At 44.2% G+C, this 21436-nt stretch overlaps 1 protein-coding gene across 1 annotated transcript in view; it reads left to right on the top strand.

Moving 5' to 3' along the window:
- LOC309547160 (uncharacterized protein) overlaps positions 1–21436 on the top strand; it is a gene marked incomplete at its 5' end in the record, with an annotated part of 72241 nt that overhangs the window by 22235 nt on the left and 28570 nt on the right. The window contains one exon of the mRNA XM_082246949.1: positions 19349–20099. Coding sequence (XP_082103075.1) covers positions 19349–20099 — 751 coding nt within the window. The remainder of the gene's footprint in view (positions 1–19348; positions 20100–21436) is intronic.

Raw genomic sequence — 21436 nt, 5'->3', positions numbered from 1 at the left:
GCCTATCCTGTTTGCTTTCGATCTGTTTCTGTGGTGCGTTTTGCATTTTTGCACATGCATTTTTTTCACATTTTGCATTTTTTTATGTTTTTTTTTTTTGTGCCCAATTTGTTGTTGGGCAACTTAAAAAACGTGGAAAAAATGCACTACGTGCTTTTCTGCAGCTTCTCCATTGAAGTCTATTGAACAAAAAATGCACTGTTTTACGTTTAAAAAAAGTCCCTGACCCGTTCCAAAAACGCAGTGGCTGAAAAAAGCATAGATGTGAATGTGTACCATGGGAAACCATGGTAAATGGACTGTAGCGCTTTTCTGCAAAAAGCACTAAAAAAACTGATAGGTGTGAACCAGGCCTTAGGATGGGTCCATGCTAGCTGTGGCCGCGGCTCACAGCAGGGTTTCCGGTGCGTCCCTGATCTCCATTTCAGGTGCGAACCAGGTCCGAATTTTTGCCTGAATTTGGACCTGAAACAGAACCAAAGAAGCACCGAACCCTTTTCCAGTGCGGACCGCAGCCGCCCCGGAGCTGTGTGAACCGGCTCAATTGAGAGCCGGTCACATTCTCCTGTCATGCGAATTGGATGCGGAGAAACCTGCATCCAATTCTCATAAGTGTGAACCCAGCCCTAAAGAATAATTAAATACATTGGCATGTTATACATAGTTATGTTGGTGCAGCTTGGATCAATGTAACTACTGTATGTACTGTATATGCCAAACCTGGCTGATTCTGCTAGAAATCACTAAAATAGACACCGCCACTTCAGTGATCTCCACTTGCTTCCAGGTCCCGTGCTAAGTGGTTGCCTGATGGCCTGTGAATACACGGATGCCATTCAGAATGCAAAATGTTCTCCGATTGGATGAGGTTAAAATCGTGATGACACCCCCCCCCCCCCGCCACTTTTCCACCTCGTCCAATCAGATAACTCTTTGCATTAATTCAGAAAATGCTAAGTATTCTCTGCATGTTGCACGTGCTGAACAGCCGTCCGTCTGTATTCACAAGGCATCAGGCCAGACATTGAAGATCACTGGAGCAGCAATGTCTATTTCAATGATGTCCAGCGACATCACCCAGGTATGTCCTATACATAGTTATATTGCTCCAAGCTAGACCAGTGTAACTATGTATAACATGCCCATGCCTGGAATTAATCTTTAACTTCCTAATCCAGTAGGTTACTTGTGAAGGGTATTGTGACTTCAAGGATTGTTTCCTTTAGAGAAACCTTGATGGTTAGCTAAGCAGATTGAGGGAGGTCATTGTAGCCGTATTAGTGCACTTGCGACAGAGACAATTGAGTACTGTCCGTGATACTTTCTTTATTTGCACTAACATACAATTTTTCAGGACAAGCTTTCGGGGTATGTCCTCTTCATCAAGATCCAAGCAGTACTGATTCACAAAAGTTTTAGCAGAATGTTAAAAAAAACACACAATCTCTAAGCCAAAGAAAAAAAAAGAGAAAACCAAACATAAACAAATTTAACTGGCAATGGTAATAAAACTAGCATAGTTAGTGAGATAAGACAGAGGGAGAGCTGAAGAAGGGGGAAGGCGGGGGGGGGAGGTGGGGATAGTCACAGAGGGGGTCGTAAAACTAGGATAATGAGTAAGAAAACCCATATCTAAATTTAAGCCGTTATTTTTTGTGTCAAAAAGAAGTATCATTCTTAATTCAAAAGTTTTCCTTTCCTGGATAGTTCTGAAATTCCCTTTTAAGAACTAAAACATTGAGGTCTTCTATAGTGTGGTCCAGTTGTGAGAAATGATGTTCCACAGGTGTGCAGAAACTATCTTCTTTATGTTCCTTGATGGTATGTCTGTGCAAATTCATCCTCGCTTGCAAGGAATGCAGCACAATAACTATGCAATGCTTTCTCCCTGTATATGAGTGGCTTTAAAAAAGAACCCAGAACAAAGAGATTTATGATTATGAGGGAGTTCCATTTCCGATTTTTCTCTGAGTTCACCACCATTCTCTCACAAAAATAATACTGGAAGCCACAATAAATCTTGATGTGTTAAACATGCTTGTTTGTAAGCTTCCCCTTGCATTCCCTCCTCATATCACATTACAAAACAGGGGGATTAACTACTTCAGCCACGGAAGGTTTTACCCCCTTAATGACCAGGCCATTTTTTTGCGATTCGGCACGGCGTTACTTTAACGGAAAATTGCGCGGTCGTGTGATGCTGTACCCAAATACAACTGATGTCCTTTTTTTCACACAGATAGAGCTTTCTTTTGGTGGTATTTGATCACCTCTGCGGTTTGTAGATTTTGCGCTATAAACAAAAAAAGAGTGACAATTTTGAAAAAACCGCCATATTTTTTTATTTTCTGCTATAAAACATTCTAAATAAAAAAAAATTGAAATGTTAATTTTTTTTATCAGTTTAGGCCAATTTGTATTCTGCTATGTATTTTTGGTAAAAAAAAAATCCCAAAAAGCGTATTTTAATTGGTTTGCGCAAAAGTTATAGCGTTTACAAACTATGGGATAGATTTTTGGACTTTTTATTTATTTATTTTTTATTAGTAATGGTGGCGATCAGCGATTTTTAGCAGACAGATTGGACCCTTAACCACTTAAGCCCCGGAGGATTTGGCTGCTAAACGACCAGAGGGTATTTTGCGATTCGGCACTGCGTGACTTTAACGGACAATTGCGCGGTCGTGCGATGCTGTACCTAAACGAATTTGGCGTCCTTTTTTCCCACAAACAGAGCTTTCTTTTGGCGGTATTTGATCACCTGTGCGATTTTTTGATCACGCGCTATAAACAAAAAAAGAGCGTAAATTTTGCAAAAATAGCAATATTTTTCCCTTTTTTTTATATGAAATTCCCCCAAAAAAAATGTAAAAATCAAAATTTTTTAATATTTTCGGCCAATTTGTTTTATGCTACCTATGTTTGGTAAAAAAAATCGCAAAAAGCGTATTTTGATTGGTTTGCGCAAAAGTTATTGCGTTTACTAACAAAGGGAAAGATTTTTGTCATTTTTGTTGTTTTTTTTTTTTAACGCGTAATGGCGGCGATCTGCGATTTTTTTTGCGGTACTGCGACATTGCGGCGGACAGATCGGACCCTTGACTGACATTTTTGACACTTTTGGGGTTACCAGTGACATTTCTACAGTAATCAGTGCTATATATATGCACTGTTACTGTAAAAATACACTGGTAGTGAAGGGGTTAACTTTATTTGAGAGGGAGGGGCTCTGTGTGTCCCTAGGGGCGTGATTCTAACTGTGATTGGCTGTGGCTTCAACTGTATGCAGAGTGATCAATGGATCTACATAGTAGATCCATGTGATCATCTCTCATACAGAGAGGAGAATGACAGGCAGCTTGTTTACACAAGCTGCCTGACTTTCTCCCTCTCCCCCCCCGATCGCAGAGTGGCCGGCGGCGATCGGGTCCGCCGGTCACACGCGCGGGGGGGTCCGTGACCACGCGGGAGCGGGAGCGCGCCTCCGGCGGCGCGCGCTCGCTCCCTAAACCCTCACAGGCTAGTGACGTAGACCTACGTCACTTTGCCTGTGAGGGGCTGACCGCCGCCGTAGATAGTCGTGCGGCGGTCGGCAAGTGGTTAACTGACATTTTTGACACTTTTTGGGGACCAGTGACACTAATACAGTAATCAGTGCTAAATAATATGCACTATTACTGTAATAATGACACGAGCAGGGAAGGGGTTAATACTGGGGGTGCCTAAAGTGCTTACTAACTGTGTGGAGGGATGTTTCTGTGACAGGTACAGAGAGATCGGGGTTGTAGCTTAGCTGAAACTGCTGATCTCTCCCTGCCTGTCTGACAGAAGATCCTCCGCTCCTACCGCAGTCTGCCTCCCGCTGTGTCTAAACAAGCGCTGCCAAATCTACGTGCACTCAGTCACATAGTACTACGTGAATGGACGCAGCCGAGCCGCCCTGCCGCAGTCGGCAAGTGGTTAAAGTGATACTAAAGTCTCAGGTTTTTTTTGTAAAAAATAACAAACATGTTAAACTTACCTTCTCTGTGAAGGGGTTTTGCACAGAGCAGCCCCGATCCTCTTCTTCTCGGGTCCCTCTGCGTTGCTCCTGGCCTCTCCCTCCTGTTAAGTGACCCGACAGCAAGCAGCTTGCTTTGGGGGCACCCAAGCCGAGCCACTGCTTGGTCTGTGCATTCAGATATGAGTTACAGCCTCACACCCTCTCCTCATCGGTTCACTGACTTTGATTGACAGCAGCGGGGGCCAATGGCGTTTCTCTGCTGTCTCAGCCAATGAGCAGGGAGAGTCCCGGGCAGCCGAGACTCGTGCAACATCGCTGGATGCGATGGGTAAGGTCAGGTAAGTATTAGGAGGGCTGAGGGGGGCTGCTGCACACAGGCGGCTTTTTATCTTAATGCACAGAATGCATTAAGATAAAAAGCCTTCTGCCTTTACAACCATTTTAACAAGTATAGCAGCCCATGCAGGTGCTATAAGGCATAAGGTGGAATATGAAAGTGTTTGTAAAAATAAAACGTACATTTGCATTTATTTAAAAAATTGTTTGTTTTGTTTTTTTTTTAGGAATTTTTGTTTTACTTAGATAGCAATCCAGACTTCAAAAACTAAAAATAAAGTAATGAGCACAGCCATAAACTATCAAAAACATATAAAAGCAGTGAAAAATTGCAACTGGCACCTTTGGACACCTGATCTGCCATTGTCCTCGGATTAATCGATTCTGGGAACAAGTTGTGCAGTTTCTTTACGATCAAATGGGCTGACCGATGACAATGGACCCAAGGGCAGGCAGTGTTTATTGGGACTATTCCCGGACTCAGACATGGATAAATACACATCAAAATTTGTGCATGAAACCCTCTTTATTGCCAGAAAGTTAGTGGCTAGGAGGTGGATATAGGCCACAGCCTCTACTCTTGCAGCATGGATTGCTGAAATAAATACCACTCTGACATATAAGAAAGCCATTTACATCAATATGGGATGTCCGGGTAAATATAATAAAATATGGGATTGATGGTTACATTCCCCACTCACGTGTGCCCCATAACGATACCCTGATAGATTTTCTATACATAAAATGTAACCACAATTGTTGTAGTGCGGTTATCCTTTGGCTGAGTAAACTAGATACGTAAATAACTCTGCCCATCTCTTCCATACGGTACATTATCGATTATAGTGCAATGTATGACGTGCACCATATATAGTATTAACTACCTGTATTGCAGCTGTTAGAGAAGAACCTTTTCTTTTTTCTATTATTCTTTATTGTTTTGTTGTTTTATGATGTATATGCATCTACGCTGTTTTGTTGCTTATTACTGAAAATGTATCCTTGTTATACAACTCAATAATTAAAGTGGAGTTCCACCCTATTTTTATACTTACCTCCATCTTCTCGCTCCGGGTCACCTGAAAAAGAAATGGATAATCGCATATTTTTTTTTTTTTTACTTACCTCGTAGCGTAGAAAATTTACTTACCTTACTTCCTTCTTCCTCCTTCCTCGGCCGCGGCCCGTCGTCACTTCCTGGCTCTGCAATGATTCCTGGGAGCTGGACGTCATAGCTCCCAGGAATCATTGCGCCTGCACCGGCCCCCGACGTCAGTTCCGGGTCGCGCGCGTCATCCCCTTCTAAACAGCTTCTGGGCATGCCCAGAAGCTGTGGAGGGGTGACGCGCGCGACCCGGAAGTGACGTCGGGGCCGGCGCAGAGCATCGTGGGACCACAGAAGGCGGAAGAAGACGCCGAAGAGGACGCGCTGGCTTCAAGCTGCCCACATCTGAGATGGCAGCGCTGGACAAGACGTTTGCAAGGTAAGTATTTCGTCTTGCAGGTAAGTGCAACCCGGGACAGATCAGAGGCTAGCCATTGTGGAATGCACTAGCCCTGACTGTCCCGGGGGTATTAAAAAAAAAAAAAAAAAAATCCAGGGTGGAACTCCGCTTTAAGCTTGATTACTAATTAAAAAGAAAATAAGTTGCAAGCTAAAATACCGTTAGAGTGATTCCTCTATAACTCTCAGAAATTAAACAAAATGTTCAGGTGCATCTCATAAAATTAGAATATCAAAAAATGTATTTATTTCAGTAATTCAGTTCAAAAAGTGAAACTCATATATTTTATATAGATGCGTTACCCACAGAGTGATATATTTCAAGCATTTCTTTATTTTAATTTTGATGTTTATGGCTTACTGTTAGTGAAAACCCAAAATTCAATATCTCAGAAAATTTGAATATTTCATAAGACCAATTAAAAAAAAGGATTTTTAATACAGAAGTGTTGGCTTACTGAAAAGTATGTCAATGTACAGTATAGTATGTACTCAGTACTCCATAAATAAAACAAAGTGGACCAACACCAGCAGATGACACGACTCCCCAAATTATCGCTGACTGTGAAAACTTCACACTGGACCTCATGCAACTTAGATTCTGTGCCTCTCCACTCTTCCTCCAGACATTGATTTCCAAATAAATGCAACATTTTCACATGTCGTGATGATTTGGGGAGCCATGTCATCTGCTGGTGTTGGTCCACTGTGTTTTACAAAGTCCAAAGTCAGCGCAGCCCTCTACCAGGAAATTATAGAGAACTTCATGCTTCCCTCTGCTGACCAGATTTATGGAGATGCTGATTTAATTTTCCAGCAGGATTTGGCACCGCCCACACTGCCAAAAGTACCAATACCTGGTTTATTGATCATGGTATCACTGTGCTTGATTGGCTAGCAAACTCGCCTGACCTAAACTCCATAGAGAATCTGTGGGGTATTGTCAAGAGGAAGATCAGAGACACCAGTCCCAACAATGCAGACGAGCTGAAGGCCGCTAACATAACATATCAGCAATGCCACAGGCTGATCGCCTCCTTGCAGTAATCAATGCAAAAGAAGCCGCGACCAAGTATTGAGTGCATACATTTCTGTATTAAAAATCCTTTTTTTTTTTGGTCTAATGTAATATTCTAATTTTCTGAGCTACTGAGTTTTGGGTTGTCACTAGCTGTAAGCCATAATCATCAAAATTAAATGAAAGAAATGCTTGAAATATATCACTCTGTGTGTAAAATATATAATGTTCACTTTTTGAATTTAATTACTGAAATAATTTAACTTTTTGATGATATTATAATTTTATGAGATGCACCTGTATATTACTATATAAATGATGTAGCGCAACTTTACATACTTGTTCTAAATCCTTAATATGAACTATCCAAATCCATAAAAAAATTAAGTCCATAAAAATAATTGAAATCCTGAAAATGGTGCACAATGTCTTCTCAGGGTCATGTATCTGTTGTGCCATGCTTGCATACACCTCTTGCTGTAAACTAAATGCTCACCTTAATTTTTGACCTCTAAAGAGGTTAAAATGCACTTTCTGCCACCCTCTGAGCCATCTTTGAGATCAGATGTCAAACGCACTGGTTATCTTCATCGCAGGCACCATTCAGGCATACCATGTGAAAATAAAAGAATTGGACTAATAGTGCTCTCTGTCTAAAGTTAACAACATTAAAAAGATTACTGAGAAAGTCCTTTGAAGGGGGCGTAACGTGTATAGGGAGGCAGAGACATCCTGCAGCCATATGGTTTGAGGGAGAGTGGAGTGGTGAGATCGAATCTGAACTGTCTATGTTTACATGCGATTTTCATAGCAATTGGAGTGCTTGTACCTAGTGAGTGTTTTTAATCATTTTAATGCTAATAAATATTTTACACAGAGAACACTATTGGTCCAATTGTTTTATTTTCACATGCCATACTGTATATACCTAAATGGTGCCTGCGGTGAGGATAACCAGTGCTTTTGACATCTGATCTTAAAGACTGCCCAGAGGGTAGCAGAAAGTGTATTTTAACCTCATTATATCTTTAGAGGTCATAAATGGAGATGAGTATTTAATTTACAGCACGAGTAGTATGCACGCATGGCACAATAGATACTTAATCCCTAGAAGATATTGTTGTGCACCATTTTTACATTGATGGTTTAAATTATTTTTATGGACTTTATTTTATTATGGATTTGGGTATTTCATATGAAGGATATAGTACAATTAGGTAGAGTTGCAGTACATCATTTAATTATACAGTATATGTTTTAACAACCCAGACTTCACACACTCAGGTCTGCAAACTAATAAAAGTATTTAGCTCACATTCCTGTGCACTCATGAGACAAGCGTTACTGCAAACCAAAGAAATGCACATTTTGGCCTATAGGAGGTTACTAATTGAAGGGTGGCCCATTCCTATTTTCTTCTGCCAAATTGGATCACCAAATGCATCGATGCAAAGTTGTCAAATTTTTATAAAATATTTGGGAACAAGGTCTGCTGTTATATATTCTAAATTTAATATCTTAAATATGACTAAACGACCATCAACTAGACCCACCAACTGAGTAAACTTGAGAGGAATGTGTACCTTTGCAGTTTAGAAGGATACTTTTCCTAGTCTAGAACAGTACTAAAAACAAAACAAGGTCTTTAGCCCACTGGAAGATTCAAGGGTGTCTGTAGACCCCAGTGGACCAATTTATTGGGTTTTGGGACCCATATTCCCTAAAGGCCCACACACACGATAAGAAAATCTGAAGGGAAAATTCGCCCGAGGACCGATCTGCCGATTTTCGGATTGTTAGTATGGTGCATTCGACAGCCAACTCCAACTTTTTGGCTGACAAAATCCTGATGTGCAGGCTATAAAATGTTTGTTGTCCGTAATACAACGTCCGATTTTCGTCTCATTAGTACAGATTTCGACGGAAAAAAATCTTAAGAGCAAGACTAGGCATGCTCAGAGACGAAAGAACACATACAAAGCAATCCAACACATGACATCACTTCTGAAGTAGAATTCTGTCATACGGGAAAATTTGTATGAAAATAACCTCTTCACTTTCCACGTCAGACTAGCATGCCACAAAAAACGGACGACAGATCGTTCGATAATCTTATCGTGTGTACGGGGCTTAAGTCTGTCTCCAAAAAAAGGAAGAATCAAGTCCAGAATGTAGAAACATGAGGACCCGTCCAAATCATGTTGAAAATGTCCACAGGCAATGCAGAAGATTAAGATTTTTTTAATAGCCTTTCCAGGGTTTTATTGTTATAATTTGTGTATGAATTTAAATTGAATAGGCTTGTCAGCAGTACTAATAGTGTCCTTGAACAAAATCAGTTTATCGTCCCAGCGGTCATCGTCCAAGGATGGGATAAAAAATCTTTTTTCTATCAATATTATCAAAAGTATCAATCCGTCCACCCAGTTCAAGTATCATATACATCAGTTTGAGTGAGGGTGACCACCAATGTTAGCGACTATAAATAGGTGTAGTATATAAACTACTGATTACCAGTAATGTAAATGCTCATATCAGGGTTAAATGAGAAGTGTGGGAGTACAAAAAAATAAAATTACATACTTACCTACCTGCTGCAGCATCAGTCTGATGCTTCAGCTGTCCCTCGCCAGCTCTAAGCCTGAAAGCTGAGTGCACTCATGACCACTGATTACTCAGTTCTCTGTCCACCTTGAGAAGAGAGCGGTGACTGTCAGTCACCGCTCTCTGCTCTGCCTCTTCAGCGATCGCTGGGAAGGGGGTGGAAGTGGCTGGCTCAGTCTCACAGCGGGCCCCCCCCCCCAGGCATTTGGGTGTATCCTGACATTTTTGTGGAGATCCTTTTAGTGCTTGGGGCTGCTCTGTGAAGTCAGATGACCATGAGCTTTAGTAACAACAGCTGCTGTTTTGTTCATTGATGAATATTTGTATAATTTTATTGAATATTTTTTTCTAACTTTATTGTTTAAAACAGAGAATGCAGAGTACCAAAAGAGCTGGAAGATGATGGAATTATGCATGCAACCTACAAAAAGACTCATAAAAGGCAAGTGTGGGTACCAATACCTCCACATTTTTGACCACATCAGCAAATCTGGCCTGGGGCCTTTGCTAGCTTTCAGTGTATTATCTCAGCTGAGAGTAGGGTTGGCTTGATTTGGTCCTCCAGCTGAGACGAATTCTCTAAAGCTAGCCATAGAGGAATCGAAATAGCCGCCAGCAGTGATCATTGTATTTTAACAACTTTAAGACAGGAGGATTTTGCTGCTCAATGACCAGGCCACTTTTTTCAACTTGGCACTGAGTGATTTTAAATGACAATTGCGTGGTCATGCAATGCTGTACCCAAACTAAATTTACGTCCTTATTTTCTCACAAACAGAGCTTTCTTTTGATGGTATTTGATCACCTCTGCGCTTTTTATTTTTTGCAATATTAATAAAAAAAAGCGCAAAAAATTTACATTTCTCTTACGTCCTCCGACAGTCGCCGCCTCTTCATATTCGTCACTAATGGGGTTATTGACCTTTGCTCCGTAGGAGTAGCTAGGCAACAGAATATATTAATATCAAAGCTTTTAGCATATCCCACCCCCAGGGGGTGGTCCCCTCAGTCAATACCTCCCTGCTTCCTGCATTTCCAACTCAGTTTCTAATGCCTAGCTCATGAGTAGGTTGGGCTGTTCCTGTGCTGGGGCTCTTAGTCTCAGCTTCTTTTCTCTTTTTGATTTTCTTTGGAGTTTTTTTCTCTTTCTTTTACCTAGCTGTTTATTTTCAGCGTTAGTTAGCTTCTTCTGATGAAGATGAGTCTGGCCACCCTGGTTCCCAGGGCTCAGGGCCAGGGGCTTCCCAGCCTGCCATCGAGCGTTCAGCTTAGGTTTTACCCTGGCACATTGAACGACCCATCCCTGTTCGCTGCAGGGATGCTATCGGTGAGGTGGCTACCTCACTGGACGCCATTGCGGTTTCGCATCGCAGTTCCACTGCGTCATGCTTGCGACACTCCCTGTCCTCAGTGCAGCGGTTTGGTCACTGGAGCAGGCTCCCCACGCCATCTGGACTGGTAAGTGTAACTCTATGTGGGGACCTGTCTATTGGGTGTCAGTCTGGGACTGTGTGACCCTGCATGTCTGTGTGGCTGCTGTGCTCCCTGTCAGTTCCTGTGTGGACTTGCTGCCTGTGTGTGGGCTGTGAAGGGGGGGGGGCTCTCCCGCTCTGCTGGGTGTAAGCATGAAGCAGTCAGATTTTGGGCATGCGGTGCAACGATCGCTGCGGCGACCCGCCATTTTTTTGCGGCAAAATCATGGTGGCCGGTCCTGTGTGGTAATGCACGGCGTTTTGGCGCCAAACGCTGCCGTTTTGGCGCCAAACGCCGCCATTTTGGCGGCGATCGATCAGGCCACATGTCGGCACCATTTTCCTATTTGCCCAAGGGATCCTCAGCCGAGCGGCCATGTTTGTGTAGCCTTGCATAGGCTTCATAGGGGCGGTCAGTCTTGCATCACTTCCTTTTGCTCTGGGACAGCGATCGGTGGCAGCAGCCTGTGTGATCTCTCCAGGTTTTTATCTTCCCATTTTTCCTGTATTCCTTGCCCAGTTTCTTGTCCCTGTGGGGGTCGGTGTATTCAGTGGGTGCGGTGGGCTACGCTCGCCGCGATCTTAAAGGGGCAGTACTCCTTTTTTCCTAATACTACTGGGGCATGGATTCTCAGGATTGCAAGTTTCCTCCCGCCTTGGTGGGGGGCCAATGGGCTGCTGCTTCCCCCGAGGAGGCTGATCTGGCTACTATTGTGGCAAATTTGGCTGCTCAGGTGCAGATGCTGGTGGCTGATCGATCCACAAAATGGCCCGGGGTGTCTATTTCCTCTGATTCAGAGGGCGATGGGGCTGCTATGGCTGGAGTGCCCTTCTCAGGGTCTCACTCATCCCTTGACCTTGTGGGGTCTGAGAGGGAGGCTGAGGTGGAAGGGGTTGATAATTCTCCCCCTGGCTCGTCTGAAGAGCTTGCACTCATGGATGAGTTGGTTGCTTCTATCAAGCAAACGCTGCATTTTCAGGATGAACCATGTCCTCCTGTTTTGATGTCCTCTTATGGGACGCAAAGGAAACGCAAAACATCGCAGGTTTTTCCTTGCTCTACGGAATTTCAGCGCGCGGTTGATGAGCAATGGCGCAATTTAAAAAAGCCTTTTGCTGTGCCGAGTAGGTTCAAGCTGCGTTATCCCTTTACACCCGCCACTGATGAGCGTTGGTGTGTGCCGCCTCAGGTGGATCACGCGGTGGCGATTTTGAATAAATCTACTGCGATCCCTGCTGAGGATACCCCGGTGTTCCGGGACCCGACGGACAGGATATTGGAATCTCTGGCCCGTCATTCTTATACGGTTGCTGGCTCTATGCTGATGCCTATTTTTGCTTCCATTATGGCAGCCCAGGCTATTGCGGATTGGACGCAGGTGCTCAGGCGCACCCTGGTGGCTGACTCTGCCCCGCCGACAACTTTGGCTATGGTGAATCAGATTCATCAGGGTGTCATGTATTTGTCTGATGCGGACTTAGATATGGTCCCTTTGGCTGCGCGTCTTTCTAGTGTGGCGGTCTTGAACCGTCGCCTGATATGGCTGAAATGTTGGTCTGTTGACCAATCTTCCCGCAAGACTTTAGCTAATTTGCCCTACGCGGGATCTCGCCTTTTTGGCGAATTTTTGGATACTCTGATAAAGGGTATTTCTGGGGGTAAGAGCACTCTCTTGCCCCAATCTCATAAGAATAAGTTTGTTCGTGGTAAGAAGAATGCCTCGTTTAGGCCCTCTCAGGGGTCCTTTCGTGCCTTTCGGTCGCACTATAAGGGCAAGCCCTTCAAAGGCCAAGGCTCCCAGAAGAAGCCGTGGACGGGTAAGCAGAAGTCCGGCCAGTCTGGGTCCGCTGCCCATAACAATGCGGCCTGAAGGGACGCCCTCACCCGGTTCTGGGGTGGGGGGATGTTTGCTCGGTTTTCTTCAACCCTGGCTGGACCGCATTCGGGACAGATGGGTTCAGGAAATCGTTCGATCTGGATACAAGATCGAGTTTCTCTCTCGGCCGGCGGGCAGATTTTTCCCCTCAAACCTTCAGCTGACTCCGGAGCGCTTGCAGGATCTGCACCTGGCGGTGCGGGACCTGCGGGCCCAGGGAGTGGTGGTTCCGGTGCCTCATCGGGACAGATTTCGGGGGTTCTATTCCAATCTGTTCACTGTGCCCAGAAAGGAGGGCAAGGTACGTCCGATTCTGGACTTAAAAGCTCTGAACCGCTTTGTGCGGGTTTGCAAGTTCCGCATGGAATCCCTGCGATCAGTGGTGGCTGCCCTGGTTCCGGGGGAATTCATGGCCTCCATCGACTTGAAGGATGCATACCTTCACATCCCCATTTTCGAGGGTCACCAGAGGTACCTTCGATTTGCCATTACGGAGGATCATTATCAATTCGTGGCGTTGCCCTTTGGTCTCGCTTCGGCTCCGCGGGTTTTCACCAAGGTGCTTGCGCCGGTTCTGGCCTTATTGAGGGCCCAGGGCATTTCTGTCCTGGGGTATCTGGACGATATCCTGATTCGGTCCGCGACCAGTCAGGGCCTGGTGAACGACCTGTCCATCACGATGCAGACTCTGCAGGAATTCGTTTGGACGATAAATTTTCCAAAATCAACATTGTGTCCGTCGGTTCGTCTTCCCTACCTGGGGATGATTCTGGACTCTGTTCAAGCGAAGGTCTTCCTGCCGGAAGACAAGCTTCGGACACTTCAGCGCGAAGTCAGGTCCCTCAGGGACAATCAGTGCTCGTCCCTCCGGACGTGTATGAGGTGTCTGGGATTGATGGTTTCGGCCTTCGAGGCGATTCCCTTCGCCCAGTTTCACACACGGGAGCTTCAGGCGGAGGTCCTGGCCAAGTGGGACGGGCGTCCGCAATCTCTGGATCTGCGGCTGTCGTTGAGCCGTCTCACCCGCAGGGGTCTTTTGTGGTGGCTTCAGTCCCCGGCGGTGTCGGGGGGCAAGTCCTTTTGTCCTTTGTCGTGGACGGTGCTCACCACGGATGCCAGCCGGTCGGGCTGGGGTGGTGTTCTGGGCGTTCTGTCCGCCCAGGGAACTTGGTCGGAGGAGGAATCCTCCCTTCCGATCAACATTCTGGAATTGCGAGCGATAAATCTCTGTCTTCTGCGTTGGCCGGACAGGCTTCAGGGCCGTCCAGTTCGGGTACAGACAGACAATGCCACAGCGGTGGCCTACATCAACCACCAAGGGGGCACCAGGAGTGCCCGAGCGGCGCGGGACGTAGCCGACATTCTGTCTTGGGCCGAGACGCACGTCCCGGCGATATCTGCAGTCCACATTCCGGGGGTGGAGAACTGGCAGGCGGATTATCTGAGCCGCCAGACCCTGGACCAGGGAGATTGGTCCCTTCACCCGGATGTTTTCCAGATGTTGTGCGCGAAGTGGGGGTCCCCAGATGTGGACCTGTTCACGTCTCGTCTAAACAACAAGGTGGAAAGGTTCGTGGCAAGGACGCGCGATCCTCGGGCAGACGCCTCAGACGCGTTAGTGGCGCCCTGGCATCAGTATCGCCTGATGTATGCCTTTACACCGATTCAGCTGCTGTCCAGGCTCCTTCGCAGGTTGGCCTTGGAACCGCACACGGTGATTCTGGTGGCACCTGACTGGCCTCGCCGGTCTTGGTACGCAGACCTCGTGAATCTGGCGGTCGACGCTCCGTGGCGTCTGCCACTTCGAGAAGATCTCCTGTCTCAAGGACCGATATTCCATCCTGCTTTACAGTCGCTGGCTTTAACGGCCTGGCTGTTGAAAGCCAGGTCCTGAAGGATAGGATAGGGGTCTTTCCCCTGAGGTCATTCCCACTTTGATCAAGGCTAGGAAGGCCTCTTCGGGGAAGATTTACTACCGTACGTGGAAGGCTTACTTTGCCTGGTGTGAGTCCAGGGGGTATTCCCCTCGCTCGTACTCGGTGTCGAGAGTGTTGGCTTTCCTTCAAACGGGCGTGGACCAGCGTTTGGCGTTGGCCACGATTAAGGGTCAGATTTCTGCGCTGGCCGTTCTCTTTCAACGCCCTGTGGCGTCTAACTCTTTGGTTAGCACCTTTGTTCAAGGGGTGCGACATTTGGTCCCTCCTAGGAGGGAGCCTTTGCCTCCATGGGATTTGAACCTTGTTCTGTCCGTGTTGCAACATGCTCCATTTGAAAAGATCAGGGAGATCTCGTTGTCTCTGTTGTCCAAGAAGGTTGCCTTCTTGGTGGCGATCACTTCGGCTCGCAGAGTGTCGGAGCTGGCGGCCTTGTCCTGCAACTCTCCGTATTTGGTGATTCACTTGGATAAGGTGGTCTTGCGACCTAACCCGTCTTTTCTTCCGATGAGGATTTCGGAATTTCACCTCAATGAGGATATTGTTCTGCCTTCGCTTTGCGCGAAGCCTAAGCATCCAAAGGAGGTGGCGTTGCATTCCTTGGATGTTGTTAGGGCGATCAGGGTTTACCTGTCATCGACTAAATCCTTTCGCAAGTCGGCTTCTCTCTTTGTCCTTCCTGAGGGACCTCGGAAGGGCATGGCGGCGGCGGCTGCGACCATCGCCAAATGGATCAGGCAGACGATTGTGCAAGCCTATGCTTTGAAGGGGAAGGTTCCTCCTTTTCCTGTGAAGGCGCACTCTACCAGGTCTCTGAGTACGTCTTGGGCCTATCGTCATCAGGCTTCTGTGGCCCAGGTGTGTAAGGCGGCGACTTGGTCGTCCGTTCACACCTTCTCGAAATTTTACAAAGTGGATGTTCAGGCATCGGCAGATGCTTCCTTTGGCCGTAAAGTTTTTAGTGCGGCAGTGCCTTAGGGTCCCTTGTTTGGGCCCTTGGCTGTTGGGGTGTTTTTACCCCTAGGTTACTTGTTCTTTCCTGGGTTGTTGCTCCTGTTGAGCACGTTTTCCTGTTGCCCGGTTGGTTCTCTTACTTTGGTAAGGTTCCTTTCTCTGATGTGGGTACTGCGTTGCTTTAGGCGCGGCTGCTTTTTTCCCACCCCTCATGTCTACACTGCTATGGGACGTCCCCATTAGTGACGAATATGAAGATGCGGCGACTGTCGGAGGACGTAAGAGAAAACGGAATTTTTGTAAAATGTTACCTGTAAAATTCCTTTCTCTGAGTCCTCCGACAGTCGCCGCCCCCGCCCCTCTTTTGGGGTTTGTTTATGTACTCTACTGCTATGCTACTGAAACTGAGTTGGAAATGCAGGAAGCAGGGAGGTATTGACTGAGGGGACCACCCCCTGGGGGTGGGATATGCTAAAAGCTTTGATATTAATATATTCTGTTGCCTAGCTACTCCTACGGAGCAAAGGTCAATAACCCCATTAGTGACGAATATGAAGAGGCGGCGACTGTCGGAGGACTCAGAGAAAGGAATTTTACAGGTAAGATTTTACAAAAATTCAGTTTTTCTACTTTGACTGTTAAAAAATATCCAATATGTTCAATTTTTGTCATATATTTAGGCCAAAATGTATTTAGCTACATATCTTTGACAAAAAAAATTCTCAATGAGCAAATTTTTATCCACTTTAAGACCGGAAGGATTTGCCCCCTTCCTGACCAGGCCATATTTTGCGATTCGGCACTGCGCTACTTTAACGGAAAATTGCGTGGTTGTGCGACACTGTACCCAAATGAAATTTATGTCCTATTTTTTCCCCACAAATAGAGCTTTTTTTTCGGTGGTATTTGATAACCTGTGAGATTTTTAATTTTTGAAAAAAAGAGCAACAATTATGAAAAAAAAAAAACAATATTTTTTCACATTCTGATATATAACATTGCCAAAAAAATTTAAACAAAATTTTTTAACATTTTAGGCCAATTTGTTTTCTGCTACATCATTTTGGTAAAAAAAAATCGCAATAAGCGTATTTTGATTGGTTTGCGCAAAAGTTATCGCCTTTACTTACTACGGGAAAGATTTGTAATTTTTTTTTTTTTTTTTTACTAGTAATGGCGGCGAGCAATGAACAATTTTTTTTCCTTCAACCCATGCTTGAAGGAAAGACATTTATAGGCATTTGATAGTAGTATCTCTTCCCCTATACATCTGAATCTGTGTTTTTTAATAAAAGAAATGCTCTGCTTATTGGAAATTGTCCGCTCTGGGCTGTCTTATGCAAGCTCCAAATTTGCTTTCTGACTGCTATCAGTACAGAGAAAGGCAAAATCTTGTCCTCAAAATGATACATTTTATCATTTAATGATAAAAAATATTTAAAAATGCTTTTCTATTAAAATTTTTATGAAAATAAAAAAATACTTTTCTTTGTGTATTATGACATGTAAAAAGAATAGATACCTTTTGAAAGTGTATGTTAACCCTCACATATACCCAGTGAAGTGAACAGCCTTAGATGATACACAGAGATAAAACAAATAATCTCCCTACATAAGTTTTATTTTTATACCTGCTGTCTTCACTCTTTAGAAAGTGAACATCGAGTTTGTTTTTGTTCTTCCTGCCAGCACTGGATGTGGACTCTTGGTATACACTGTGCGAGAGCTGATTGGAGGAAAGGCACACACCCCCTCCACATAGGAAGAGGAAGGAAAAAACATGCAGAGCTGTGCTGTGAATAGACCAGCTCTCTGCTATTATTTTTCTCTGCACTCACCCGATACAAATTTCCAGCTGCTTTTATCTGTCGGAGAGCTTGTCAGAAGTTATTATGCTGATAACAGAGGAACAAGCAGCAGAAAGACACGGGACTTAGGTAGGCCATACACGATGCGAATTTCGAAAGGAAATCCAAATCGCCAGTGAATTCAAGCGATTTTCGTATCGTTAGTGTGGTATGTGCGACATGCGATTTTCGTACGACAGCAAAAATTCACATATCCAACATGTTGGTTTTTTCTGAGAAAATTGGCCAAATTTCGTATCATTAGCGGTTGAGTTGTGCGATTCCACAGAACAACACACAACTGCGCATGATTCCCGAAAAGGTCGACCCGGAAGGAAAATACAACAACAATAATAAAACGTTCACGTTTGACATGTTCGTCTTCAACATAACATAATACATCAAATACTAAAGGTTACAGCAAACTCTGCTGAGATGCCAATATGTCTGCATGAAAAGTGGACTAAACACAAAAGTATGTGTATTGCTAATTGACTTTTTTTTTTTTTACCAAATTGACGAGTTTTTACAGTAGGGGGAGTGCCCAGTGAAGGTGTGGTTAAAAGGTCAAGACAACATTGCATCACTTCCTATGCTGGCACAAGAAAATAGTGTTTGGTAGTACGAATTTCTTATCACATTGATGGTATACTCGCATGATGTACACGAGTGCCACTTGCGTTTATCACACGATAAATCGATTGACATTCGCATCGTCTATGGCCTGCCTTAGGGCTTTGGAGAGAGATAAGAAAACGATAAAGATATATGTGCCCAGGTCAAATTTCATTAATAGGGTTTACATCCATTTTAAAGTGGAACTACACTGCATCTGAGCACCACAAATAAAAAAATTCTACCTAAGGCGGTAGTAAACCGCAAAAAGCCCCCCAAAAAGTTTTCTCCCTGAAAATAAATGTCATAATGTGCTAGTATGTATCACATACTAGCACATTATGTGAAACTTACCTTAGGACAAAGCCCTCCAGCCGTGCACTGTCACCGCTGAAGGCGCTTCTATGTTCACTCGGTCTTCTTCTGGGTTTGTGGACTCCAGCTGTGTGAGTGGCCGGAGCCGCAATGACCTCACTCCCGGTGAGGAAGCCACCATTTACAACACAGGACTCTGAAGGAACGGCACCATTTACAACACAGGACTCTGAAGGAACGGCACAGTATGTCGTTTCTTCAGAGGGCATTTGACGTCTGCATGTAAAGTAAATATCTCCTAAATGATTCATATTTACTGACCCTATAGAAAAGCCATAATATTCGCTCACCTATAGGTAAAAATCATGCATGGGAGTTTACCTCCAATTTAATTCATTTTTATTTTTCAAAGTAAACTCCCCCATTAATCGGTGTCTCCATGCTTTATTTTGTTGAGGAATGACTTTGAAAAACACCCTCATATTATTTCTAGCTGTGACCATCTAGGTAAGTAAGGGCAGATGATTCATGTAGTATTTACTTCCTGGTGTCCATCTGTTCCTAGCTCAGGCATGCAGGCAGGAGGGTGTACTTAGCAGAGAAAACCCCTCCTGGGATGTATGACTTAATTTGCGTAGACCAGAAACCAGGAAGAAATTGAGGAAATGTACAAAAAAAAGTTTAAAAAAGTAAATATAATAAACCTTGTTGTCTATTTACTAATGGTAGAAGCATAAGGATTAAACATAGTCAATGTTGATGGAGAAAGTGAAGTTCCACTTTTTACATACCTGACAATAAAATTAATGGAGATTTTATCTCCGCTCTCACTTGATTATCTTCAACACTGTCATCTCTTGTCACTACAGGCATAGGTGTCCAAGTTCTCCTGAACTCAATGCAGCTCCTGATAAAAAGCCTCATGTGTCTGTATCAGAGACTGGTTTTCTTCCATATGGCAACTATAATAATGATAATGTTACCATCCGTGAAAAAGACAGCACACCCAACCCCAAAATGGCCATCACTGGTCTTAAAAGGTTGACTACAGGAAGCCTATCTGCAATCAGCACCCAGACTGCCCGAGCAGTAATGAATATAAAGGCAGAATGTGGTGGCTACATAAATGTCCATGCAAGCCAGCAAGTTCCAGATACAAGTGATGATTACTATTGTAATGGTAACAGCAAAGAAATGGGGCATCTTCACCCAAGTTCCGTACCTGCTGTACACCTGGACAAAGAATACTACTCTAAATATTTTGAAGAACTTAGTGTCAAGGTGAAGCATCTAGAAAATCAGTTAGCTGCAACGCTAGTCCAGCAAGTGAAGAAAACGACATCCCAGGCCGCAACCCAGACCGATCTCATATCAGAGCCCATGCAAGACAGTTCCAGGATGCAGTTGGTGTCACAGTATGAACAAGCCATTAAAGAGGTCCAATTCCTGAAACGTCTGTACAACACACTAAGGGAACAAAAATCTAAACTAGGGTCCACCCCAGCAAAAACGGCCGAAGTCCAGAGCATGAGTGAGGTGGACAAAATGGCAATACAGGTCGATCGAGTGTTCCGCCAGCTTGACTCTTGCTGCACTGAGCGGGATTTTTATAAGTCTGAGGTATGTTTCTGCCTGGGAAATATGATGAAGCATGTAAGATATTACTCTAAAAAATACAAGAATACTGCTTATACATGTGTAAAAGCCCATTCACACCAGTGCACTGAATTATTGGAATCGTGCAACTCATGGTTTTGCACATTGGTGTGGTGCCATTCATTCTCAATGGCAGTCCAGTGCACCTACGTCGCAGCGCAGCATAAGAAATCGCACTGCTGTGCTTTGCACTGTGCATCTGAAAAAATGCTGCAGTTTTTCGATCTGTTGGGGTGCATTAGGCAACCCAATGAAGAGGCTGTCCTAACAAAACACGCTTTAACAAACGAAGCAACGCATATTAACCACTTCAATACCGGGCACTTTTACCCCCTTTTTATTTTCACACAAATAGCGCTTTCTTTTGGTGCTGTTTAATCACCACTGGGTTTTTCATTTTTGCTAAATAAAAGAAAAAAGACTGAAAATTTTGGGGGGGGTTTCATTGTTTGTAATAAAATTTTGCAAACAGGTCATTTTCTCCTTCACTGAGGCTGCACTGAACTGAAGGGCACTGATAGGTGGCACTGACGTGCACTAATAGGCGGCATTGATGGTCACCGGCTTGTTTTTACATCCTAATTAGCTGTCAGTGGACACAGCTGATCACGTGGTAAAGGGCTGCTGTGATTGGCCCTTCACCCCAATCTGTAATCAGCTGCGTCCTAAGGACACAGCAATCACAGAGCACGCCGCAGGAGACGTGCGGGCAGCGCGATCACAGGAGAAAGTCCTCCTGGCAAAGTAAGCCCAAGCTGTAGCCATTTTTAGGCTATAGCACAGGAGTGAACACGTTAGCGTGTGTGTGTGTGTTTGTATGTGCTTTAAGATGACATCCAGGCTAAGCAAGTAGTAGCAAAATACAATGGCCATGTGTATTTGTTCTTAGGTCTTGGTACCTTTGTATATTTCTTTCCAGATCAGTGCAGTAATGCATCATTAAACAACCTTTGTGCAACAACCTCAATTTGCCTCTGTGCAGGAGTTTGCTGTAATAACCACTTCCAGACCTGGCCTTTCCTGGCACTTTTTGTTTAAATGTAACAATCAGTATTTTCTGCTAGAAAATTACTTAGAACCCCTAAATATTATATATTTTTGAAACACACACCCTAGAGAATAAAGTGGTGGGTTTCACAATTTTGTATGTCACATGGTATTTGCACAGCGGTTTTAGAAACCCAATTTTTTGTAAAGAAAAAACACTTTTTTATTTTTAATGCAAAAAAAAAACACAATACATGACCCCATTTTTTGTAAAATATAAAAGATATTGTTATGCTGAGTAAATAGATATCAAT

The sequence above is a fragment of the Pelophylax lessonae genome (assembly GCF_965119305.1).
Source record: "Pelophylax lessonae genome assembly, chromosome: 2".
Taxonomy (NCBI): Eukaryota; Metazoa; Chordata; class Amphibia; order Anura; family Ranidae; genus Pelophylax; species Pelophylax lessonae.
The sequence above is the reverse complement of the archived record's forward strand: the minus strand, read 5'-3'. Positions and strand labels throughout refer to the sequence as shown.